At 50.7% G+C, this 25869-nt stretch overlaps 1 protein-coding gene across 7 annotated transcripts in view; it reads left to right on the forward strand.

Moving 5' to 3' along the window:
- Window positions 1-25869, forward strand: part of hao2 (hydroxyacid oxidase 2 (long chain)) — a 136636-nt gene that overhangs the window by 7930 nt on the left and 102837 nt on the right. For 3 of the 7 annotated variants that reach the window (XR_011948661.1, XM_072513748.1, XM_072513756.1), the window contains exon 1: window positions 12577-12682. The exons of 1 other annotated variant lie outside the window; for it this stretch is intronic. Coding sequence is in view for 2 of the 6 variants with exons in the window: in XM_072513748.1 (XP_072369849.1) it covers window positions 12645-12682 (38 nt within the window). In the remaining 4 variants the exon portion in view is untranslated. Of the gene's footprint in view, window positions 1-12218; window positions 12238-12317; window positions 12479-12576; window positions 12683-12965; window positions 12985-25869 lie in introns of those variants that run through there. 3 more of the 7 variants (XM_072513754.1, XM_072513749.1, XM_072513755.1) reach the window with 3 other exon arrangements.

Raw genomic sequence — 25869 nt, forward strand, 5'->3', positions numbered from 1 at the left:
TCATTTCTCGACTGAACATGGATGCCAAGATACTGGCGAAGGTGTAGCTGTTGAGGCCGGAGGAGTCTCTTCCGAAGGTTGTGGGGGAGGATCAGCTGGTGTTCGTTCAGGGCAGGCAGCTGTTGTTGAACGTGCGGCGGCTGTTGAATGTGGTGCTCTCTCCATCAGAGGGGAGGGAGTTAGAGATGGTGGCGTTAGATGCGGAGAAGACGTTTGACAGAGAGAAGTGGAGTTATTTGTTTGCGGTGCTGGAGTAGCGGCAACCCACTTCAGGTACTTGGGGGTGCAGGTAGCGTGGGATTGGACACAGCTCCGTAAGCTAAATTTCACAAGCCTGGTGGGGAAGGTGAAGGAGGATTTGGGAAGATGGGATAGTCTCCCTGTCGTTGGTAGGCCGGGTGCAGGCAGTCAAAATGAATATTTTGCCACGGTTTCTGTTTTTGTTCCAGTGTCTACCGGCCTTTTTGCCAAAGGCATTTTTTCAAGGGGTGGATAGGCTGGTCTCATCGTTCGTGTGGGCAGGGAAGGGAGTGAGGATAAGAAAGGCGGTGCTCCAAAAGGGCCGGTAGTCGTGGGGCTTGGCCCTTCCGAATTTGTTGCACTATTACATGGCGGCGAATGCGGAGAAGGTTTAGGGCTGGAAGAAGGAGATGAAGATTCTCTGGATGCAGGTGGAGGCAGGTTCTTGTATTGGATCCAGGTTGCAGGCGCTGGCAACGGTGTCACTACTCTTCGCCCCGGTGAGGTATTTGGGTAATCCTGTAGTGGTAGCCACGCTGAAGATTTGGAGGCAATTTCGACAGCACTTCAAGTTGAGGGCAGGGTCAAGGGTGATGCCGATAATATGGAATCACGGGTTCGAGACAGGGGGGATGGATGCGAGGTTCCGGGGATGGGCGGAGTAAGGAATAAAAGAGATGAAGGAGTTTCTTCTGGAAATGCGATCTGCAATCTGGCAGAGTTGGGGATGAAGTACAGACCTCAGCATGAGGAGGGCTTCAGGTATATGCAGGTGCAGAATATTGCAAGGAAGATTTCCCCCAGCTTCCCGGTGGCACCGGCCTCCTCGTAGTTGGAGGAGGTTCTGTCGGTGGGGGAGATGGAGAATCGGATTCTACGGCAGGATTATGGAGGGCAATAGGGGGTCCATGGAAGGGATGAAGGCCAAGTGGGAGGAAGAGTTGGGAATGGGGCTGGATGAAGGGTTATGGCACAAAGTGTTGCAAAGGGTCAATGCCTCGACCTCTAATGTAAGGCTGGGGGTGATTCAGTTAAAAATGGTGTATAGGGCGTACTTAACGAGGACAAGGATGAGACGGCTGTTTGATGAGGTGGAGGATAGGTGTGAGCGGTGTGGGAGGTGCTCTGCCAATCATGTCCATGGTTTGATCCTGACCAAAGTTTAGAAATATTAGGGATTGTTTTTCAGCACCATGTCCGAGGTTCTGCATATCCATTTGGAACTGGGTCCCATGGAAGCCATATTCGGGGTGTCGGACCTGCCGACGGAGCAAGGGCAGACGCTTTAGTCTTCGCCTCATTGACTGCTCGCAGGCGGGTCCTGTTGAGGTGGAGGTCAGCTTTCTGCCCCCAGTGCCTCGGTGAAGCTGGGGGATCTAATGGAGTTCCTGTATTTGGAGTGGGTGAAATTTACTCAGAGAGACGGATGAGGGGTTCCACCAGAGATGGGTCTTGTTTATCTTACACTTTGGGTACCTGGTTGCTACTAAGGGGTGGGGCGGAGAGGGTTTGTAAAGTGTTGTAAAAATGTAAAAACTTTGAATAACATTTTTTTATAAAGCATGCAATTGGCCCTAATTTTTCATGGCCTGTGCACTTTTACGCACCGGCCAAGCGGCATTCACGTTTTTTCACCATTCCTGATCTAGGGCAAGGTAAAACGTCCACAATGAAATAAAAGAATGGAAAATGCTTGAGGGTTGAAGTGTTAGGAGTCATGCTGCCAGTTGTTTGATTCTCCATGATAGCAATTGTCATTGGGACAATACTGCAGCTCCCCGAGGGAGCTATCAGCCTTCAGGGAGCTCATTGCAAACACCTGTTGCACTGTCACTTCTCTTGGTGCCTGCCCTCTCCAGCAGTACTCAGCCTTTCAGCGCATGTGTTCCACACTGTCTGGCTGTTAACTGGCCAGCTAGCGTGAAATCGGGCTCCGGGTCTGATCATGGCCAGAAGCACACTTCGCGCCCACTTTGAGGTCTGTCGATTGCGTATGGCCAATGGACAGAAGATTCGGACCTTGGTCTGATAGCTTTTTTTTCTTCCTGTTAGGAAGAGACTGACTTCTACACAATAATTGGTTATTATCTGACTGACCTCACCGTTAAGTACAGGGATGAGCCTATCACTATTAGGTGGAGAATTTCCTAACATTGTCCATTTGCAGCCTGTACCCCTTTCATCTTCCGTTTACCACACATTTGCAGTCTTGCCTCTAAGCCTGTATTCAAGTCTGTCCATTTAGGATTAGGGCCCTTAATACAATGGCCGGAATTTGAACTTTCTGCACCCAAAGAGGGCATGGGGACATTAAAATGCGTAAATCCATCCCTTCCATCTCCAATCCACTGCATTACTAGCCAACGGAAAATTAATGATAGCAAATAATGGTATCAATGAGGCACTCGGAAATGTAAGTGGGGGTCTACATAATAGTTAAAGTCATGGCTGTTGTGTTCTGCTAGTGACTTGTCCAAACCTGGATTCTTATTAATGCACACGTGGTAAGGTAACAATCAGATACAGAGCAAATTATCATGGAGTTTCTTTTTACTCCCCTGGAACCCCCTATGCACGACTGTCCCCTTTTACGTCTTACAACCTTCTGAGGATCACCAGATCTGCCCTGGTGTATATCTGAGTGCCTTGTCACATGACCACTGTCTCGAGACCCCCATGGTGGATCTGTACCGCCACCTGCTGGTTGGAGATCGCACCACCAATTACATACAACACCGTCTACAGGCCTATCACCACATCCCCCTTCCTTAGGAAACATTGAAGTTTGCTTACAAACATGATAACCATCATTACTCTTTACATTAGTAATAAGCATAAACATTATAACAGGTTTGACTAGGGTGTCTATAAACTTGATATGCCTGGTCAGTGTCCGTTCCTTTCGCACAGGTCATTGTGCCTCCCTCACGGGATCGCCCCTGTGATCACGTGGGTTGTTGCCAGCATTTTTGAAAACTGGTTTGCGTGCCGGCCTCTTACTTCCTATCCTATTTACTCTGTGCGTTTGGAAGGCATGCAGCCATGATGGCCACACGTGCATCACCAGCTTCTTTTTTCCCCGTTTCTTGCCACAACGCTGTTTGCTGCTCCTCTGTATGTTTTCTGTCTCTTCTGTCTCTGGCTTGTCAGTTATGACCTCACCTTCCCTTTCACTTTTGACAGTGGGATGAGCTAGCTCTCCCAGTCTTCTCATCTTCCTCCGTCTTGTTTTAACAATTGGTTTGCAAATTCTTTTTCTTTTATGTTTGGGCTTGGCAGCCCCTGGTTCGGTGCTGGTCTGCACCCTGTGCTGGGAGGCCACGCGGATGCTCAGGTGGAACCTGAGACACCGACGTGTCATCGCAGGGTTGTGTGACCGTGCCCAATTCTGCACCCTCAACGGGATGTTGGAGCGCCTCACTTTCTGGTGCCTTGGTGGAGGTTACATCTCTGACAACGGGTGCTGACCCTTCTCGGCTCACTGGAGCAACGCTCAAAGGCTCCTCATCACTGGAACTGATGATACAAACATTCTCCGGGTCTGATGATCCCGGCGTTGGGTCATCCTGGTCTTGCTCGAGAATATGTGTGTGATCCGTTGAGCTACATAACGAGATAGTCATCAGCTCCATTGCTGTTTCACTCTATGAGTTGTCATTGTCTTCAATATCAGAGTTAATATCATCGTAATCATCATCAATACCTTCCCACTCATCATCATCAATATCACTATTGTCATATTCATGATCAATATGTTCCCACTCATCCTCTATATCCTTGAGGATCAGAGGGTTGACTGTTTGAAACATTTCAGAGGCCTGAAACAATTCACCAAGTTTCTCTGGAGAAAGCTTCTCTAAGATTGGCACAATGTTGTCTGTTTCTAGCTTGTTCAGTAGCTGGTTCACCGAGGTATCAGCCACTGCGATCTCAGTTTTCATTTTGGAATGCGCCACCTCAGAGCTCCCCGCCCTTCCCAGTGTCCAGCGCGGTCTGGGCATCCCCCGTGACCACCTTGTCACTCCCGCAAAACCACTGGAGTAGCGCTTCTTCGGCCTCTTCATTAAGCCTGTCATTGCTCCTGCAAAATAGATTTATGAGCATTTCATATTGGTCTTCATCTGGCTCACCTTGTCTGCAATAATTTCTCCTGTAAAATACAACATTGCACAGGGAATTATTTGTTCACGCAGGAGGCAGCCAAGTTCAAAGTCAGCATCAAGTTTTGTTGCTGAACTTTTGTTCAACATTCCACGCTGTCGAACTTCAGGAGGATTGAAGAAGTTATAGAATCCGGATTGCTGCTTAAAAACACACCAATTTTTTTTTATATTACCCGAGAATTGAGGCTGGTGGGGTCCCTTTATACCATCAATTTCTAACTCTATCCTTCTATTGCACCTAGTCGCCAATGGTCACAGTTCACAAGGTCAGTTCGACCACCAAATTTTAACTTTGTCACTGCCGTCGTTAACTTAAAATCTTCAGCACTCTGGTACCATGTTGTGTTCGCTGTTTGATATCTTGCAAGGAATCGACAGAACTGCTGCTGACTTGTCCAAACCAGGATTTTTATTAATGCACATGTGTTGAGGTAACGATCAAATACAGAGCAAGTTATCATGGAGATTCTTTATACTCCACTGAAACTACCCCTATGCACGACTGTCCTCTTGTACATCTTACAACCTTCTCGGGATCATTGGATCTGCCCTGGCTAATATCTGAGTGCTTTGTCACATGACCACTGTCTCGAGACCACATGGTGGATCTGCACCACCACCTGCTGATTGGAGGTCGCACCACCAACTGTACATAACACCGTCTACAGGCATATCACCACAATGGCCTGGTGACATCATTGGCACCCCATATCGTTTTAACCTCAAGTGAGGGTGTGTCGTGCACTGGTGCATCTTGCACTACCTGCAGCCACAGCAGGATGTGCTGTGTGGCAACAAGAATTTGAAACATTTTCTACCCTTGGAACTCGTTGGGGGTAAGGGTGAGCAGGAATGCTCTCCCAGCCCAGGTCACCCAATGAGCCATCAGGACTCTAAAGTCTTGACCTCCCTCTAACTATGCCAACTCTCTCCAGTTGCTTTGAATTCCCAAGCCCTAACCTACCCTCCATTTGCTTGGACCACCTGACCTAATGCTTGCTCACCTCAGAACCCCTCTCCACGTGACTGCCGGGCACCACTTCCTTGGATCCCAGGCAGGAATCTCCTGCTGCCAAATTCCCAATCCCATTGGTCAGGTAGTGAATCTGGCTGGGTATCAGGTGGGAACTTTTATTTAAATGAAGCCCTACTTTCATATCCTGAACTCTGCAGGTGCTCCAGTCACAACCAGGCTCTTGCACACTCACTCCCTGTGAAATGTTCGTGTATGGTATTGATTTCAAAGGGGAGGAAAGTGCAGCAAATTATTTTCTTGATCAAAATAATTTTTGCTCCCCCTCCCTCCCTCCAGAAATCCCCCAACAACCTTTTTCTCCAGAGATAATAGATTTGGGAGGTTTGGTTTCGAATTTATTTTAAATTTGGAGATCTTCAAATGGAATTTCCTTCCTTGCTACCTCGGTCACTCTTGAGGTGCTACTTAAAGGGAATATTCTGGAATGGCAGTACAGGCATCGGACCCTGTATGTGGAAGCTCGGGACCGGACATCTGTCGGGTTTAGGGATGATAATACATAAAATAAAGTGAAAAATAAAAGGGTTTTATTCGGATTGCTACCCATACAGGGTGCCAGCTTCGAATGTAGCTGCTGTTGGGATCCTTTCGGATTTTGGGACATGATAAGGGGCACTGCAAATGCCAAGGGCCGTGACTTCAAAGCCACATTCAAACTGTCTTTCATGGAGATCACATTACTGGCTATGAATGCAGACTTCTTAGAGCAAACATGATTTTGAAACAGTAGCATGCTTCATATTGTACAAATGCACCTTTCAAGCTGACATTATTTCGCAGACAAGTGGATTTTCTAAAAATGTTAAAGGATTACATATTGCACTAACCTCTACAGAAGCTTCCATACAGTTTCTATTAACCTTTTGTTTTCAGAGCTAAAACAATTTTGTTTTTATCTGATGCTCACATTGCAATGAACTTTGACATCTCGCCACAGAAGTTCATAATGGGTCACCAGTTATCCATAATGATTAAAGCAGCCTGGAATCCCAAAGATGGACAATTTTTACCCCACAGGGTCGGGAGGGCACTTCATTTGTGTGAGGTTAATGAATATCCACAGTACTACATGTGCATCTCAGGCATTCAGTTAGTTTACGCTGTTTGAAACGTCAGCACTGACTAGGAGCAACAAGTGGCCATGGCCTTGTAGAAGTTTTATCTTCTGTGTCCTTCACTGACCCCAATCTCTAACAGTACATTGTAAGATATGTTAATGTATTAAGTAATACACTTTACTTTTTATGTAATTTTGCGAAGACTTTTGATGGAAAATGAATGTGTACGTATTAAATGTTCCAAATATATTCTACTTGAACCAATATTTGCGATGTATTTAAAAATTAATCAACAGTCAATCTTAATCTTGAAACGGCAACAGTCCCTTAACATACAGGCTTGTGTTATATAAAATGAACAGAAACTTGTTCCCTGTATTGAGCATGTTTAGGTGTCAGCACGATATCTCCCCGAATCAGCAGATTTCAGCAATGTTCCTATTATCGGACTGGAAGAACAACTGGGTCATGGCTGGGGTCAGTCAGCAGTCGGTAGAATAAGCTGCCGTATACCTACGGTGCTGCCTAATGCAGCCTCCACCTACTCAGTACACGGATGCTAAGACATGATTGGATTAATGATTCTCAAACATTTTTAAAAATGGGCCTATCTATTTAAATTATAGCACAACTGTAGCACAACGTTATACTCATGATATGAAGTTGTTAAATATAACATTTTAATAATACTTCCAAGGAACAAGATACTTACCTACAGATGTCATCAAGATGGGTATGTCTGCTTCTCATAGAATCAGGTCATCATTGGCATGAGCATGGTGAGAGTACAGGAGCACAAAGCATGCGAGAGCCCAGAGAGAGAAAGAGCAGAACATGAAGAAAGAATGAACAGAACAGATTGAGAGCCCCCAAGAGAGCTGGAGTTTAGCTGGAGAAAATCGAAGAGAGCAGAAGCCCGGAGGGAGCAGGAACCTGGAGAGAGCACGCACCCAGAAAGAGTTCAGCACGGGGAGAGCTGGAGCACAGAGAAAGCTGTAGCACAGTGAGAGAGCAAGAGCATGGGGAGAAACCAGGCGGACATGGAGGGAACAGGACTTTGGACGAAACAGCAGAAGCATAGGTAGAACGAGCAGGGGGAGAGCAGGAGCACGGGGAGAGCAGGGGCACAGAGAGAGCAGGGGCCCGGGAAGAGCAGGGGCCCGGGGTGAGCAGGGGCACAGGGAGCGCAGAAGCACGCGGAGAGCAGGGGCATGAGGAGAGCAGGGGCACGGGGAGAGCAGGGGTACGGGGAGCGCAGTGGTATGGGAGAGCTGGAGCACGGGACGAGCAGATGCACTTGACAATCAGGTGCATGGGATGAGCTGGAGCTTGGAGAGTGCAGGAGCACGGGACGAACTGGAGAAGGGGCACAGGGAGAACAGGAGCATGGGGAGAGCAGGGGCACAACGAGAGCAGTGGCACGGGGGAGAGCAGGAGCACGGGGAGAGCAGGAGCACGAGGAGAGCAGGGGCATGAGGCGAGCAGGGGCACGGGGAGAGCAGGGGTACGGGGAGCACAGGAGTACGGGGAGTGCTGGAGCACAGCGAGAGTTGGAGCACGGGACGAGCAGATGCACTTGACAATCAGGTGCATGGGATGAGCTGGAGCTTGGGGAGTGCAGGAGCACGGAACGAACTGGAGCTCGGAGAGAGCAGAAGCATGGGGAGAGCTGGAGCAGAGGGAGAGCAGGGGCACGGGGAGAGCAGGGTCACGGGGAGAGCAGGGGCACGTGGAGAGCATGGGGAGAGCAGGGGCACAGGGAGAGCAGTAGCACGGGGGAGAGCAGGAGCAAGGGGAGAGCAGGAGCACGAGGAGAGCAGGGGCATGAGGAGAGCAGGGGCACGCGGAGAGCAGGGGCATGAGAAGAGCAGGGGCACGGGGAGAGCAGGGGCATGAGGAGAGCAGGGGCACGCGGAGAGCAGGGGCATGAGGAGAGCAGCGGCACGGGGAGAGCAGGGGTACAGGGAGAGCAGGGGTATGGGGAGTGCTGGAGCACAGGGAGAGTTGGAGCACGGGATGAGCAGATGCACTTGACAATCAGGTGCATGGGATGAGCTGGAGCTTGGGGAGTGCAGGAGCACGGGACGAACTGGAGCTCGGGGAGAGCAGAAGCATGGGGAGAGCTGGAATAGAGGGAGAGCAGGGGCACGGGGAGAGCAGGAGCACGGGGAGAGCAGGGGCATGGGGAGAGCAGGGGCACGGGGAGAGCAGGGTCACGGGGAGAGCAGGGGCACATGGAGAGCAGGAGCACAGAGAGAGCAGGAGCACGGGGAGAGCAGGAGCACGGGGAGAGCAGGGGCACGTGGAGAGCAGGGGCATGGGGAGAGCAGGATCACGGGGAGAGCAGCGGCACGGGGAGAGCAGGAGCACAGAGAGAGCAGGAGCACGTGGAGAGCAGGGTCATGGGGAGAGCAGGAGCACGGGGAGAGCAGGATCACGGGGAGAGCAGGGGCACATGGAGAGCAGGAGCACAGAGAGAGCAGGAGCACGGGGAGAGCAGGGGCACGTGGAGAGCAAGAGCATGGGGAGAGCAGGGGCACGGGGAGAGCAGGAGCATGGGGAGACCAGGAGCACGGGGGAGAGCAGTGACACAGGGTAGAGCAGGGTCACGGGGAGAGCAGGGTCACGGGGAGAGCAGGGGCATGTGGAGAGCAGGAGCACAGAGAGAGCGGGGTCACGGGGAGAGCAGGGGCACGGGGAGAGCAGGAGCACGAGGATAGCAGGAGCACACGGGGAGCAGGGGCATAAGGCGAGCAGGGGCACGGGGAGAGCAGGGGCACGGGGAGAGCAGGAGCACGAGGATAGCGGGAGCACATGGAGAGCAGGGGCATGAGGAGAGCAGGAGCACGGGGGAGAGCAGTGACACAGGGTAGAGCAGGGTCACGGGGAGAGCAGGGTCACGGGGAGAGCAGGGGCACGTGGAGAGCAGGAGCACAGAGAGAGCGGGGTCACGGGGAGAGCAGGGGCACGGGGAGAGCAGGAGCACGAGGATAGCAGGAGCACACGGGGAGCAGGGGCATAAGGCGAGCAGGGGCACGGGGAGAGCAGGGGCACGGGGAGAGCAGGAGCACGAGGATAGCGGGAGCACATGGAGAGCAGGGGCATGAGGAGAGCAGGGTCACGGGGAGAGCCGGGGCACGGGGAGAGCAGGAGCACGAGAATAGCAGGAGCACGTGGAGAGCAGGAGCACGCGGAGAGCAGGGGCATGAGGAGAGCAGGGGCATGAGGAGAGCAGGGGCATAGGGAGAGCAGAGGCACAGGGAGAGCAGGGGCATGGGGAGAGCAGAAGCACGGGGAGAACAGAGGCACGGGGAGAGCAGGGGCACGGGGAGAGCAGGAGCACGGGGAGAGCAGGAGCACGAGGATAGCAGGAGCACATGGAGAGCAGGGGCATGAGGAGAGCAAGGGCACAGGGAGAGCAGAGGCACAGAGAGAGCAGGGGCACGGGGAGAGCAAGGGCATGGGGAGAGCAGAAGCACGCAGAGAGCAGAGGCACAGGGAGTGCTGGAGCACAGGGAGAGCTGGAGCACGGGACGAGCAGATGCACTTGACAATCAGGTGCATGGGATGAGCTGGAGCTTGGAGAGTGCAGGAGCACGGGACGAACTGGAGCAGGGGCACAGGGAGTGCAGGAGCATGGGGAGAGCAGGGGCACAACGAGAGCAGTGGCACGGGGGAGAGCAGGAGCACGGGGAGAGCAGGAGCACAAGGAGAGCAGGGGCATGAGGCGAGCAGGGGCACGGGGAGAGCACGGGTACGGGAGCGCAGGAGTACGGGGAGTGATGGAGCACAGCGAGAGTTGGAGCACGGGACGAGCAGATGCACTTGACAATCAGGTGCTTGGTATGAGCTGGAGCTTGGGGAGTGCAGGAGCACGGAACGAACTGGAGCTCGGGGAGAGAGCAGAAGCATGGGGAGAGCTGGAGCAGAGGGAGAGCAGGGGCACGGGGAGAGCAGGAGCACGGGGAGAGCAGGGTCATTGGGAGAGCAGGGGCACGTGGAGAGCAGGGGCATGGGGAGAGCAGAAGCACGGGGAGAACAGAGGCACGGGGAGAGCAGGGGCACGGGGAGAGCAGGAGCACGGGGAGAGCAGGAGCACGAGGATAGCAGGAGCACATGGAGAGCAGGGGCATGAGGAGAGCAAGGGCATGGGGAGAGCAGAGGCACGGGGAGAGCAGAGGCACGGGGAGAGCAGAGGCACAGGGAGAGCAGTGGCACGGGGAGAGCAGAAGCACACGGAAAGCAGAGGCACGGAGAGAGCAGGAGCACAAGAAGAGCTGGAGCACGGGCAAGAGCAGGTGCATGGGGAGAGCAGTTGTACGGGGAGAGCAGGAGCATGGCACAGGATGAGGGAGAGAAGCGGAACCCGGAGAGACCCTGAGCCCAAGGAGAGCAGGAGCCCAGATGGAACATATGCATGGGGGGAACCATTGAATGGGGAGAGCATGAGCATGGGGTGAGCAAAATAACAGGGTAAGCAAGGGTACAGGGAGAGCAGGGGCACAGAGGGAGCCTGTGTCTGGGAAGAGGTGGGGCATGGAGGAGCACCTACCCGGGGGCGCAGGAACATTGGCATAGCAGGAGCACCTTGGGAGCAGAGCGCAGAGGAAGTAGAGCACGCCTGCTGCTGCCATGTACTCACGCTTTGACCCCAATGTCCTGGATAGTCATTCACCTACACGGCTAGTTTTCTGTTGCAGATCCCCAGAAAGCCTTGCAGTCTTAGTTCACAGTAGGTCAATTTATCTGGGGTCTGTCGAACACAATGTAATCACCATCATTCCACATATTTTATTCTATTCAAGAATATTTATGCAACTGAGCTCATTAGCATTTGAGCAGTTTGACTGAAACCGGGTACAATCCTTTGGCAGATGGGTTCTGGTTTGGCTCATTTCTCTTTTCACTGAACAACACACACATGCACAACACCCAACTTTAGACACACAATGCCCTTTGTTGGTGTCCTGCCAATTTTCCTTGAGTGAGTTAGGATGAAAGACAACCACAAAAATAATGGTCTCTACAAACTTTTTGTTTAATGTTCCATGTGCTTGTTGGTTCCTTGGTGTCTAAATCCTAGTAGCTTAGGGTAAGGTAAGGGGGAAGAAAAGAGGGATTGGGGAAGCTCAATTCTTGTTACCTCATTCTGAATAAAATGCACCTGCCCATAGAAGTCCCCAATTTCACAACCAATTGTTGAGATTGGCACATGAGGCCTACCAACTCTGCTTCTGGACATCCTAGCCTTCGTACCCTTACACTCCAACTAGGCCTGCACTGGGACACAGGCATTTTAAAAAAATAAAAGATTTGTGGAAAAGAAAGAAAAAAGAAAGTCAGACTCCCTTTCAATCTTCTAAAGTGCATTTCCTGGTTTGTGGATCATTAAAGCATTCATCACTTTCCTAGTGATTGCCACAAATGGAATTTTCTTCACATCCCCAAACAAAATTGTGAATGTGTGTGTGTTTGCGGGGGGGGGGGGGGGGGCAAAAGGGATGGGAGGTGGGTTGTAAGATTTCTTTTTTTTTCAAATCCATAGGAAAGAAACAAAGAAAGACATCCTGTGACAGATAACAGTGCTAATAATTCCACACAACACAGTAGCATGACAGAACAGCAGTGGTTAGCTGTACAGCAAGATTCACAATAGTCACTAATCAAAAGGACAGGATTACTTCTCTTGATGGCACAGGCTCAGCACAATTCTGGCAGCCAGTGCCTCAGCAACACAAAGGTTAGCACTGTTTGGCTTTGCACAGAGAGTTAATCCCTGATAGTTTTGTGTACTTTTTGTATTACATGAACCCTAAACTGTCTAGTTAGGCGACAGCCTATGTGTTTGTGTGTTGGATCCTTTTGGGTGTTTAGCCCAGCGGTATAGAACGATGCTGCTGATTTGTGCTATTCTTAACAAAGAAATAAAGGAAATCAGAGCAGCCTCAAAATACCAGAAAATTAGGACTTGAAGACTGAAGGTAGGATTGGTTTACATCCCTATAGATGCGGGTCCTTCCATCGCTTGCTATAAGTAACCGCACAAATAAATTGATAGGTGTGCCTCCGCCCCCTTTTTTTAGTTTCCCAGTCGTTTCATGTTCCGATTTGGACGGCTTTTATGTTGTGGGCCAAGGTTGGGTTACGATGCAGCAACAACTACTTCTTAAACAAACAGAAACCACGTAATGTTTGCATCATTTTATTCCTTGTTTGTTATGTATTTCTGGTATGTGTTGCAATTTCAAAAAGTGATGGTTTTGGTGGTGTCTGAATTCGATTTCAGTTCAGCCTCTTTGGGATGAGTTGTATGAAATCAGCAGTGACATTTGTGCACTTTTTCCCTCTTGATTCAAAACACCGGGCATTGTTTTTTTCAATTCAAATTGGAGCTGGTCGAATATAATGGGATTTCCTTAAGGTTTAGAAACTATTTGAATGACCTTGTTAAATAAAACGGACATTTTTGCAAAGTGCTGCGCATTTGGTAAGTCAGCAAATGTCAGGATATCTAAATCACGTCAGCTCAAGGTAAAGTGAGAATAGTGAGATTGTCATAGCCAATTAGCACATATATCTCCACAGCCTAGTTGACATCTTGTGAGGGGAAATATTTCTGACATCACTTCACTGATTGTGGCAATCTGTGAATCTCAGTCGCTTGGAATGATAAATAAATCTAACTTTTGGTCATTTTATAGCACAAGAAAACACATTAATGTTTTTTTTAATGTCACAGCGATGGTAATGTATCTTTAGTATCTCCTGCCATTATGCCACAAAGTCTTATGAGTGATCATCGATTTTTTTTGGGTTTTAAATTTTGGCTTTTTGGGGGATTTTGGTTTTCATGAGTTTAAGCTGTTGTGCTGGAAAATACCCTGGCGAGAAAACCCTTTGATGGAACTGTTGACTGAACAGGGTTGACAGACATTAATATTTTTAACTCCTGGTGACGCAGTCTTGTTGAAGGTGCTATGATCTCTGGATACATACATGTGCATTTATGCTGATATGTTTTATATACCGTGAGCTATATTTACATATTTTACAAATTTAAATCTCAACAGGTTTGAAAATGCTTCTAATACCGTTTCCTATTAATGAATGAAAAGAAAGAACGTGCATTTGTATAGAACTTTCCACAAACGTAGGACACCCTAAAGCCAATTATGGCATTTTGAAGTAAAAACTGAAAATACTGGGATTAATTAGCAGTTTCTTACAGCATCTGTGGAGGGCGAACCAGAGTTAATGTTTGAGGTCAATGACCTTTTGGACTTTGGTTTTGTGCAAGTACTTTTCAAGAGTAGCTACTGTTGTAATACAGGGAAATGCAGCAACCAATTTGCCTCGTGATGGTCACGCAAAAAGTAACAAAATAAATCACCAGCTAATCTGTTTTAATGGTTGAAGGATAAACAATGACCAGGACACCAGGAGGACAGCACTTCTTCAGAAGGTGGCATGGGGTATTTTCCTTCCACCTGATCTTGACAGATTTTCCTAGTTTACTATGTCATCTCAAAGGTCATGATGTGGAGATGTCGGCGTTGGACTGGGGTGATCTCAGTAAGAAGCCTTACAACACCAGGTTAAAGTCCAACAGGTTTGTTTCAAACACTAGCTTTCGGAGCACTGCTCCTTCACCTGAGGAAGGAGCTGCGCTCCGAAAGCTAGTGATTCCAAAGAAACCTGTTGGACTTTAACCTGGTGTTGTAAGACTTCTTACTTTGCCCATCTAAAAGGTGGCAGGAACTTCCAACCATCTAGCACTTTTTCACTAGAGCTCTCCTGGTTTTCTGGCCACCGTTTCTCAACTTAAACCGTTCAGCGTCAGATTAATTGATCATTCCTCCGAGTTTGTTGTGGGATCTTGCTGTGAGCAAGTTGAGTATTACATCTGCCTACATAACAACATGTTGATATTGCAGTTCATTGTTTATAAACCACATCTGGAGAGACATGAGAATACACTGTTTTTATTCGTTCTTGGGATGTTGGCAAATCTGACAAGACCAGTGTCTGTTGCCCAGCCCTGTTGTCCTTGAAAATGTGGTGGTGAAACACCTTCTTGAATTGTTGCAGACCATGTCTTGTAGGAACACCCACAAGTGTTGTTAGAAAGGGAGTTCCAGGATATTGACTCAGTGATAATGAAGGTTGAATGATGTGTCACTTGGAGGAAACCCCACAGCTGTGGTGATTCCATGCTTCTGCTGCCCTTGTCCTTCTAGGTTGCGGGTCTGGAAGGTGTTGTTGAAGGAGGCATGGTGAGTAGTATGCATTGCTGTCACTGTGAGCTAGTGGTGGAGGGGGTAAATGTTTAAGGTCGTGGGTAGGATGTCGATCAAGTGGGCTACCTTATCTTGGATGGTGTTGCATTTCTGGGAAGTTGGTGGAACTGTACTCAGCTGTAATTTTCATTCCTGACTTGTATCTTGTAGATGGAGGACAGATTTTGGGGCGCAATGGTGTGAGTTACTGTAGAATTCCCATCCTGCTATTTAACCAGAGGATTTCAGTTTCTGTTCCATTTCTGGTCAATGGTAACCCCCAAGATATTGATTGTGGAGGATTGAATGATGGTAATGTCATTGAATATCAAGGGCAGATGGTTAGATTCTCTCGTGCGGGAGGTGGCATTCCCTGGCACAAATGTTACTTGCCACTTATCAACCCGAGCTTGAATGTTGTTGAAGTTTTGCTACATGCAGGCATGAATTGCTTCAGCATCTAAAGGGTTGAAAATGGAATAGAGCATTGTTAATCATTAGTGAACATCCACATTTATGGCCTTATATTGGAGGGAAGGTCATTGATGAAGAACTAAGATGGCTGGTCTTAGGCCACTACCCTGAGCAACACCTGCAGTGATGTCATGGGGCTGAGATGATTGACATGTTTGAATGCCAGTTTTGAGTTGCGAGATCTGTGCTGAATCTATCCATTTAGCATGATAGTGCTGCACAGCACAATGGAAGATGTCCTTGTGGTGAAACCAGAATTTTGTTTCCAAAAGGACAGTGTGGTGGTCATCCCTACCAATACTATCAACGACAGATGCACCTGTCACAGGTGAATTAGTGAAGGTGAGGTCACATAGGTGTTTCCCCCATGTTGGCTTTGTCATCACTTGCCGCAGGCCCAGTTTTTCAGTTACATCCTTCAACGAGTCAGCCAGTTTAGTCAGCAGTAGTGCTACCAAGCAACTTTTGGAGAGGGACATTGAAGTCCTCCATTCAGAGTGCATTGTGTGCCCTTACTGCCCTCAGTGCTTCTGCCACGTGGTGTTGAACATAGAGGCTGACTGCTTTATCAGTTGATGGAGGATGGTAAGTTTAGTGACCTCAGATGAGTCTGAGGTGAGGGATAAAAAGAACTAGTTTTATTGCAAAGTAATAGTACTCTTCAGACCCCAGCCGGGTCTGAGGTATCGGTTCCAAGTCCGCCAACTTTTATATTAAAGTCTATTACCCAATCCATGGGCTCCCCGCCCGCAGTGGGGGGAGTTCGTACTCAACAAGGCTCATGGGGAGACTAATTGCTCTAACCCCGTATGTCTCGTGCTGGTTATAAAATTTCACCCCACCCCGCCCTCACAAAGTCTTAAGACTTTTCCGATGACAGTGGAGTAGGAGGATGTATGTGTCTTTTTACTCTTGGCTGAGTCTTTTGCGCCTGCTGGGCCAGACCATGCAGTGTATACCTGGACAGTGAACATTGTTTCCGCACCGAACACCACAGTGGAGGTACTGTTAGAAACTGCTGAACGGCTTGTTCCCTGTCAGAATCTGAATCAAAACCTCTCTCATCTCTGTATCCTGTCCCCCTTGGGGGGATACCCTCGATCCAGAGGAGTCAGAGTAGGCCGGGCAGTAATTGGCTTCTCCCGGGGATCTCTGCGCACCGCTGGTCCCCTGTTCCTAATGTGAGCAATGTGTTTTTTCCATAATGTGCCTGACCCTCGTACGATACCAGCCCTGACTGGCGAAGAACCGTCCCGGGATCCACTGGGTGCCATCTGCAAAGTTCCTAATGTAGACTGCATCACCTGGTACAAACTGACTGGTCCGTTTACATCGACCTGGGTAACACCCTCCCTGCTCTTGGCTATGGCATACTTTCCCGCCAATATCTGGTAACGCGAGACTGAGACAGGCCCGGAGTTGCCGGCCCATTAACAATGATGCCGGTGCCAACCCAATAGTGGCATGTGCCGTGGTTTGGTAACAGAACAGGAATCTTGCCAGCGAAGTGTGAATTGATCCCAAAGTTTGCTTTATCAGCTCCCTTTTAAATGTTTGCACTGCCCTTTCTGCCAGTCCATTGGCAGCTGGGTGATATGGGGCTGTACGGATGTGCCGTACCCCATTTGCCCTCATAAATCCTGTGAATTCCTCGCTGGTAAAGGGCATCCCATTGTCGGTGACCAACACCTCTGGGGTACCGTGAGTGTTGAATGAGAGCTATAATTTTTCAATGGTCACCCTCATGGTAGTCGACGACATTCAGTGGACCTCCAGCCACTTCAAGTGGGCGTCTACTATAATCAAGAACATAGATCCTCAGAAAGGACCAGGAAAGTCAGCATGTAACCACACCCAAGGCCATGCTGCCCACTCCCATGGGTGAAGCATTGCAGTGGGCAAAAGTTTCTGCTGCTCTGACAAACTCGGCATCGTTGGGCCTCCCTTTCTATTTCTGCGTCCAGGCCTGGCCACCAGACTTAGCTGCAGGCGGGCATCTTTGTTTTCCACACCCCTGAGTGTCTGCTACACAGGTCCCGCAAGATGGAGTCCTGGCCCTACTTTGCGATGACGATATGCGTCCACCATGGAAGGATGCCGTCTTCAATACTGAACTCGAATATTTTGGTCAAAAATACCCGTAACTCATAAAAGATGCGATTGGGAGGATGCAGTTGGGGAAGGTGGCAGGGTCGGATGGGGCTCCGGTGGAATATTATAAAAAATTCAATGATAAGCTGGCACTCCTGATGGCGGGGATGTTTGAGGAGGTGATATGGAAGGCGGTGTTACCACAAACTTTGGGACAGGCATCGATTTCCCTATTGCTTAAAATAGATAAGGACCTGACAGAGTGTGGGTCGTATAGACCCATATCACTTTTAAACGTGGACGCAAAAATATTGGCGAACGTACTGACAGGGAGGCTGGAGGAGTGCCTCCCGAAGGTGATAGATGAAGATCAGAGGTGGTTGTGGCATTGGACGCTGAGACGGCGTTTGACCGGGTGGAATGGGGGTACTTGATGGCAGTTCTGGAGTGGTTTGGACTGGACCAAGATCTGTGGACTGGGTAAATCTACTACCAAAGGGGCCGAGGGCGAGTGTCCACACAAATAACATCAGCTCGAGATACTTTTCTCTCCACCGTGGGAGTAGGCAGGGATGTCCTATGTCCCCCCTGCTGTTTGCACTCGCGATTGAGCCATTGGCATCGCGTTAAAAATGTCGGGGATATGGAAAGGGATAGATCACAGATTGTCCTTATATGCCGATGACTTGTTGTTATACATGTCGGAACCGAATGTGTCAATAGGGGGAATATTGGAGCTGCTTTGAGTGTTTGGGTCTTTCTTGGGGTACAAATTAAATCAGACAAGAGTGAGTATTTTGTGGTGTCTCGGCCGGGGGCAGGGGTGGGGGGGCTTCCATTCCGTAGGGCAGGGACTCACTTTAGATTCCTGGGTTGCAGGTTGCCCAGGAGTGTCGGGGGCTCCGCAGGTAGAACATTTCTAGTTTGGTGGGGAGAGTGAAAGCTGATCTGGCAAGGTGGGATGGTCTCCCTCTGTCACTGGCAGTTCGGGTACAGGCGGTTAAAATGAACGTGTTGTCGCGATTTCTGTTTATTTTCCAATGCCTGCCGATTTTCCTGCCAAAGCCATTTTTCAGGGAGGCTGAAGGAATGATTACCTTGTTCAAATGGGGAGGGAAGGTGGCCAGAGTGAGAAAGGTGCTGCTACAGAGGGGAAGGCAGGCAGGGGGTTTGGGTTTTCCGAACCTGATGTATTATTACTGGGCGGCGAATGTGGGGAAGGTACGGAGCTGGGTAAGAGGGGTTGATTTCCAGTGGGTCAGATTGGAGGAGAGTTTGTGCAGGGGGTCAGGATTGAAAGCACTAGCAACAGCGTCGCTCCCGATAGCCCCGGGGAAATACTCAGGGAGTCCGGTAATAATAGCTTCATTGAGAATTTGGAGGCAGTTTTGAGCCAGGGAAGTGGAACGGAAATTTTCAGAAATGGGAGGAGAAGGGAATTCAGCCACTAAAAGATTTGTTTCTTGGGGATCGGTTTGCAGGATTGAAGGAGCTGGGAGCAAAGTATGGGCTGGAGCAGGGGAACATTTTTAAATACATGCAAGTTTGAGATTTTGCCAGGAAGGAGATACAGAGCTTCCCAGTCGAGACAGCCTCCACATTGCTGGAGGAGCTGCTGACAACAGGGGGACTGGAGAAGGGGGTAGTGTCGTGGGTTTACGGGCTATTTTGGAAGAGGAGAAGGCACCACTGGAAGGGATCAAAGCAAAGTGGGAGGAAGAGTTGGGAGAGGATATGGAGGAGGGGTTCTGGTGTGAGGTGCCCTGGAGAGTTAACGCCTCCAACTCGTGCAAGAGGTTGAGGCTTATGCAGCTGAAGGTGGTATATAGAGCACACCTCACGAGGTAGAAGATGAACCGGCTCTTTGAGGGGGTAGAAGATGTGTGTGAATGTTGTGGGCCCCGCAAATCACGTTCATATGTTTTGGTCCTTCCCAAAGCTGGAGGTTTACTGGAAGGAGGTGTTAAGGATAATTTCTAAAGTGGTGCATGTGAAACTGGACCCGGGCCCCCGGGAGGCCATATTCGGGGTGTCGGACCAGCCGGGGTTGGAAACGGGTGCGGAGGCAGATGTTGTAGCCTTCGCCTCGTTGATCGCCGGAAGGTGGATCCTGCTGGGATGGAGAGCAACCTCTCCACCCTGTGCCCTGGCGTGGCGGGCGGACCTGTTGGAATATTTGTCTCTTGAAAAGGTTAAGTTTGAACTGAGGGGAAGGATGGAGGGGTTCTACAATTCATGGGCGTTCTTCATTGTGCACTTTCAAGAATTGGATAACGTCGACCATTAGTTGCGGGAGGGGGAGGTTGGGAGGGTTGGGGGAAGGGGGACTGTATGTGTTAATGGTGACCATGGGTGATTCCTGATTCCAGTTTGTTATTTGTTTATGTTAACATGCGGGCAGTTGTTTGGGGGTTGGTGGGAGGATGGGATTGTTGTTGGTGATATGGGGATTAACATTATATTCATTACTGCTTATTGTTGGTGGGTGCAAATTTGGGAGAAAATGTGAAAAAGGAGGAGAATAAAAATATTTTTAAAAAACATAACTCATTAGGCAGCTTCCAATGCTGGCCACCGTACAGTACTATGTGGCGGACTTTGGTCAGTATGGGATCCGTCAGGGTCCATTCCCATATCCGGCACCCTGCAACCAGCAGCATGTCCATAAAATTTAGCATGACTACTACTTGATCAGACTGAGGAGGAGACAGAGGGGTGTCGGCAATGGCAGTCTGCTTAACGCATCCGCGATCGCAATTTGGGTACCTGGCGGATGCCAGAACGAATACTCCTATGCGACCAGTAAAAGAGCCCATCTCTGTATTCTAGTGAGGCGATGGGTGGGATTGCTTTGTCTTCTTTAAAAAGTCCAAAAAGCGACTTGTGGTCTGTAAGGATTGTGAACCGACGGCCATATTGAGGCACGATCAATTTGACTGGAGATGAAGTTGAATCCAAACTGAGGCTTTATTAGTATCAGATGTGTGGCCTCCCACAGCAGCTGTCAAAATGGCTGCAAGCTAGAGGCCACGCATATTTATAACCCGGCTCCTGGGCGGAGCTAACATGCAGGGGCCCAGGTGAACCTATAGTGCAGGTTTTACCGTACAACCCTTAATATAAGAACACAGTGGATTACCACATTCACCCCCTGTTAAAATTGAGTCCGGCGGGGGTGGTGGATAACTATATACATTAGCAATCTTGAATATTTACAGAGCAGTAAAAAAAATGTCAATGGTCATCCAGCGGGTCGGTCAGAGGTTCAGCCGGTCCGGCACCTTGATCGTCCTTTGGGATCGACGAAGTGGAGCCGGCGATGTTGGTGCTGTCGTGGTCGAAGTTGACTCCGGGAGCGTGCCAAAATCCTCTTCATCAACGGGGGGGGGGCATGGGGAGGATGGACGGTCCTAGGGGGGTGATGGCGGCGGCGGGGGAGGGGAGGGTGGCGCCGGGGGCGGAACCTGCTGGTGCCAGGTCCCTGAGGAAGACGGTATCCTGGCGGCCGTCGGGGAACGCCACGTAGGCGTACTGTGGGTTTGCGTGGAGCAGGTGCACCCTTTCCACCAACGAATCCGCCTTGTGGAGCCGCACATGTTTACGGAGAAGCACAGTTCCCAGAGCTGTGAGCCAAGTTGGGAGCGATACCCCGGATGTGGACTTCCTGGGGAAGGCAAAAAGACGTTCATGCGATGTACTGTTAGTAGCAGTGCAAAGTAATGAGCAAATGGAATGTAGTGCATCAGGGAGGACCTCTTGCCAGCGGGAGGCCGGGAGATTTCTGGACCGTAGGGCCAGCTGGACAGCCCTCCATACCGTCCCGTTCTCCCTCTCCACCTGTCCGTTTCCCCGGGGGTTGTAGCTCGTCGTTCTGCTGGAGGTAATACCCCTGCTGAGCAGGAACTGACGTAGCTCATCACTCATGAATGAGGATCCCCTACCACTGTGGATGTAGGCGGGGAAGCCGAACAGAGTGAAGATAGAATTAAGGGCTTTAATGACAGTGGCAGACGTCATGTCGGGGCGTGGGAAGGCGAAGGGAAACTAGGAGTATTCATCGATCACACTGAGGAAATATGTGTGTCGATCGGAGGAGGAGAGGGGCCTTTAAAATCCATGCTGAGGCGTTTAAAGGGGCGGGAGGCCTTCACCAGGTGAGCATGGTCTGGCCGGTAGAAGTGCGGTTTGCACTCCGCACAGACCTGGCAGTCCTTGGTGAACGTCCTTACTTCCTCGAAGGAGTAGGGCAAATTTTGTGCCTTAATGAAATGGTACAACCGAGTGACCCCTGGGTGACAAAGGCTGTCGTGCAGGGCCCAGAGTCAGTCTACCTTTGCACTGGCACATGTACCACGGGATAGGGCGTCTGGGGGCTCGTTGAGTTTGCCAGGGCGATACTTAATCTCGTAATTATAGGTGGAGAGCTCGATTGTCCACCGCAAGATTTTATCATTTTTGATCTTGCCCCGTTGTTGAACATGAAGGCTACCGACCGTTGGTCAGTGAGGCGAGTGAATCTCCTGCCGGCCAGTTAATGCATCCAATGTCGCACAGCCTCAACGATAGCCTGGGCCTCCTTTTCGACGGATGAGTGCCGAATTTCGGAGGTATGGAGGGTGCGGGAAAAGAATGCCACGGGCCTGCCTGCCTGGTTGAGGGTGGCGGCAAGGGCGACGTCCGATGCGTCGCTTTCTACTTGGAAAGTAAGTGTTTCGTCTATAGCGTGCATTCCAGCTTTGACAATATCAGCTCTGATCTGGGCGAAAGCCTGTTGGGCCTCGGCTGTCAGGGGGAAATGAGTGGACTGTATGAGTGGGCGGGCCTTGTCCGCATAGTTTGGGACCCACTGTGCATAATATGAGAAGAACCCAGACAGCGATTGAAGGCCTTGGGGCAGTGGGGGAGGGGGAGCTCCATGAGGGGGCGCATGTGGTCGGGATCGGGCCCCAGAACTCTGTTCTGAACCACGTAGCCGAGGATGGCTAAGCAGTTTGTACGGAACACACACATCTTGTTGTACGTGAGGTTGAGGAGAGTGGCGGTGCGGAGAAATTTAGCGAGGTTGGCGTCGTGGTCCTGCTGATCATGGCCACAGATGGTCACATTGTCTGGATACGGAAACGTGGCACGCAAGCCATACCGGTCGACCATTCGGTCCATCTCCCTTTGGAAGGCCAAAACCCCTTGACGCCGAAGGGGACCCTAAGGAAGTGATATAGCCGGCCGTCTGCCTCAATGGCGGTGTATGGCCGGTCCGATTTACGGATGGGGAGCTGGTGGTAAGTGGATTTCAGGTCCACCGTTGAGAAGACCCGGTACTGTGCAATCTGGTTAACCATGTCAGATATGCGTGGGAGGGGGTACGCGTCGAGCTGCGTGTACCTGTTGATGGTCTGGCTGTAGTCCACGACCATTCGGTTTTTCTCCCCAGACTTAACCACTACCACTTGAGCTCTCCAGGGGCTGTTTCTGGCCTCGATGACTCCCTCCCGAAGCAACCACTGGACCTCGGACCTGATGAAGGTCTTATCCTGGGTGCTGTACCGTCTGCTCCTGATGGTGATGGGTTTGCAATCTGGAGTTAGATTGGCAAAGAGGGAAGGAGGATCGACCTTTAGGGTTGCGAGGCCGCACACAGTGAGGGGTGGTAAGGGTCCGCCGAATTTAAGGATCAGGCTCTGGAGGTTGCACTGAAAACCCAGGCCGCGGAAAAGTGCAGCGCAGAGGTTAGGGAGGACGTAAAGGCGAAAACCGTGAATCTCTACACCTTGGACTGTGAGCGTGACCGTGCAGTACCCCCGGATCGCTACGCGATGGGATCCGGAGGCCAGGGAGATACTTTGCTTGGTAGGGTGTACCTTAAGGGAGCAGCGCCTTACCGTATTCGGGTGTACAAAGCTCTCGGTGCTCCCGGAGTCCAGTAGGCAGGAGGTCACATGGCCATTGACTTTCACCCTGGTGGATGCGTTGGTCAGAGTATGTGGTCAGGACTGGTCGATTGCCATGGATGCGAGCCGTGGTTGATCATCGGGTAGTGAGGCGCCGTTGAGTTGGGGTCCTGAAACGCCATTGGTATTCATGTGCTGCGGGGTGGACAAGATGGCGGCGCCCGGAGGCCTGGGGATCACAAAATGGTGGCGCCCATGGAACGCACGTTGCGGGTGTGGAACAAGATGGCGGCGATCATGAAACGCACGTGTTGTGCGGGGGAGAAGATGGTGGCGCCCATTGCTCGCACATGGCCTGGGGAGGAGAGGAGGATAGTGGCGTCCATTGTCCGTGACCGGGGGGGGTGTGGGGGCGACCGCTGCCGCTGAGCGGGCCTGGCACACCGCTGCGTAGTGGCCCTTCTTCCCGCAGGCCTTACAAAGGGCAGTGCGGGCCGGGCAGCATTGGCGGGGTGTCTTTGCTGGCTGTAAAAATAGCATCGGGGCCCCCTGGAGATCACTGGCTGGCGTGTAGCGCAGGCGTATTGGGTGGGTAGCGCCCCCGCTGGGGCGGCTGCCTGTAGGGCCCATGAAGCGTAGGAGTGGGCCGCGCGGTTGGGGGTGTAGGACTGGACATTGCGCAGGGCTGGACATTGCGCAGGGCGACCATCATGGAAAGCGCTAGTGTTTTAGTCTCTGCGAGGTCGCAGAGGTCCCTTCTAGGAGCCGCTGCCTGATAACATCGGACCCAATCCCAGTCACAAAAGCGTCCCTCATAAGGAGATTTGAGTGCTCCTTAGCTGTAACGTCCTGGCAGTCACAGTCCCGAACTAGTGGGATCAGGGCCCTCCAGAAGTCCTCGATTGACTCACCAGGTAGTTGAGTACGCGTTGCGAGCGCGTGTCTGGCGAAGAGCGTGTTCGCTTTCTGCTCATAATTTTCTTTGAGTCGAGTCATGGCATCAGCGTAATTGGGCACATCCTGGACCAGCGGGAAGACTTTGGAGCTGAGTCTGGAGTACAATATTTGAATCTTCTGAGCCTCTGGAACAGGGGTCGGCGCCGCGTTGATATACGCTTCAAAACAAGCTAGCCAGTGCTGAAAGTCCTTTCTGGCGTCGCTTGCGTGTGGATCCAGCTGCAGGCGATCTGGTTTAATCCGGAGGTCCATCTTCTGAATCAGATACTAATAAATTGAGGCACGATCAATTTGACTGGAGACGAAGTTGAATACAAACTGAGGCTTTATTAGTATCAGATGTGTGGCCTCCCACAGCAGCTGACAAAATGGCTGCAAGCTGGAGGCCACGCACATTTATAACCCGGCTCCTGGGCGGAGCTAGCATGCAGGGGCCCAGGTGAACCTGTAGTGCAGGTTCTACCGTACAACCCTTAATATAAGAACACAGTGGTTTACCACACATACATGTGCTGGTGACAATTTTTATGGCAATGACGACCAACCCATCTTTCTCAATCTGCGCATTGTTGCGCTTTGCCGGAGCCAACGTCCTGGAGGCAAACACGCTCGGCCGCTTTCTGCCATTGTCCATGCGATGTGACAAAACAGCTCCAATGCCATATGGCAAGGAATCACATGTGACTATGAGGGGTTTGGCAGGTTGTATGCATGAGCAAGCCTGATGAGATCAACTGCTTTTTGACTTGAGCATACCCTTCTTCCTGCTGGGCTCCCCATGCCCACCCCTTGCTTTTTTTCGCAAGAGGTATAGGGGGGCCAACATCGTTGTGAGACCGGGAATGAAATTCCCATAGTAGTTTACTAACCCGAGGAGGAAACGCAGTACAGTCGTGTTCTGTGGTGTGGGAGCTGGTTGGATAGCCCTCACTTTCTCTGGGACACGTTGCAATCCCTCCCTGTCTGCACAGTAGCCTATATAAAGTAAATCGATGCCTGCGCCAATGTGGCTGACAATATCCTCCGGGACATGGAATTGTTGAACATCTGTAACAACAATGGGACTAGCTCACCCGCAAATTTCCTATAAATTTCAATCGCGAGTCCATCCGGGCCCAGAGCCCTTACCCGACTGTATCAAGCCCATGCATTTCATGATCTCCTCCAAGTTCAGCGGGGACAACAACTCCTGCCTTCTCTCTACCACTGGGAAAGACAAGTCAGCCAAAAATCCCGTCATAGACAACTGATCCTTCAGGGGCTCTGACTTATAAAGTCTACAATAAAAGGTCACGAAAGCCTCATTGACCTATACCTGGGGCGGAAACAAACCTGCCACTCGAGTCCTTCACCTGCACTTTTTCCCGAGAGGCTGCCTTAGCTGGTGCACTAACTGGCACCTAGCCTTCTGCCCATGTTCATAAAAAGCCCCCATCGAGCGTCGCAACAGGTGCACTACCTTGCCCGTCGAAAGCAGCCCAAATTCCAACAGCAATTTCTTCCTGCTCGCCAACAACACCGGAGTCGGGGCAAGCGAGTATTGGCGATCCACCTCAAGGATGGAATCCACCAACCTCTGCCTCTCCACCCTTTCATTCTTCTCTTTATGTGCTCTATAGCAGATTATCTACACTCTAATGCCCACCTTCAGAGCCTCTCACAATGTGGAAGGTGAAATCTCCTCAA

The sequence above is a fragment of the Scyliorhinus torazame genome, chromosome 8, assembly GCF_047496885.1.
Source record: "Scyliorhinus torazame isolate Kashiwa2021f chromosome 8, sScyTor2.1, whole genome shotgun sequence".
NCBI classification, from domain to species: Eukaryota; Metazoa; Chordata; class Chondrichthyes; order Carcharhiniformes; family Scyliorhinidae; genus Scyliorhinus; species Scyliorhinus torazame.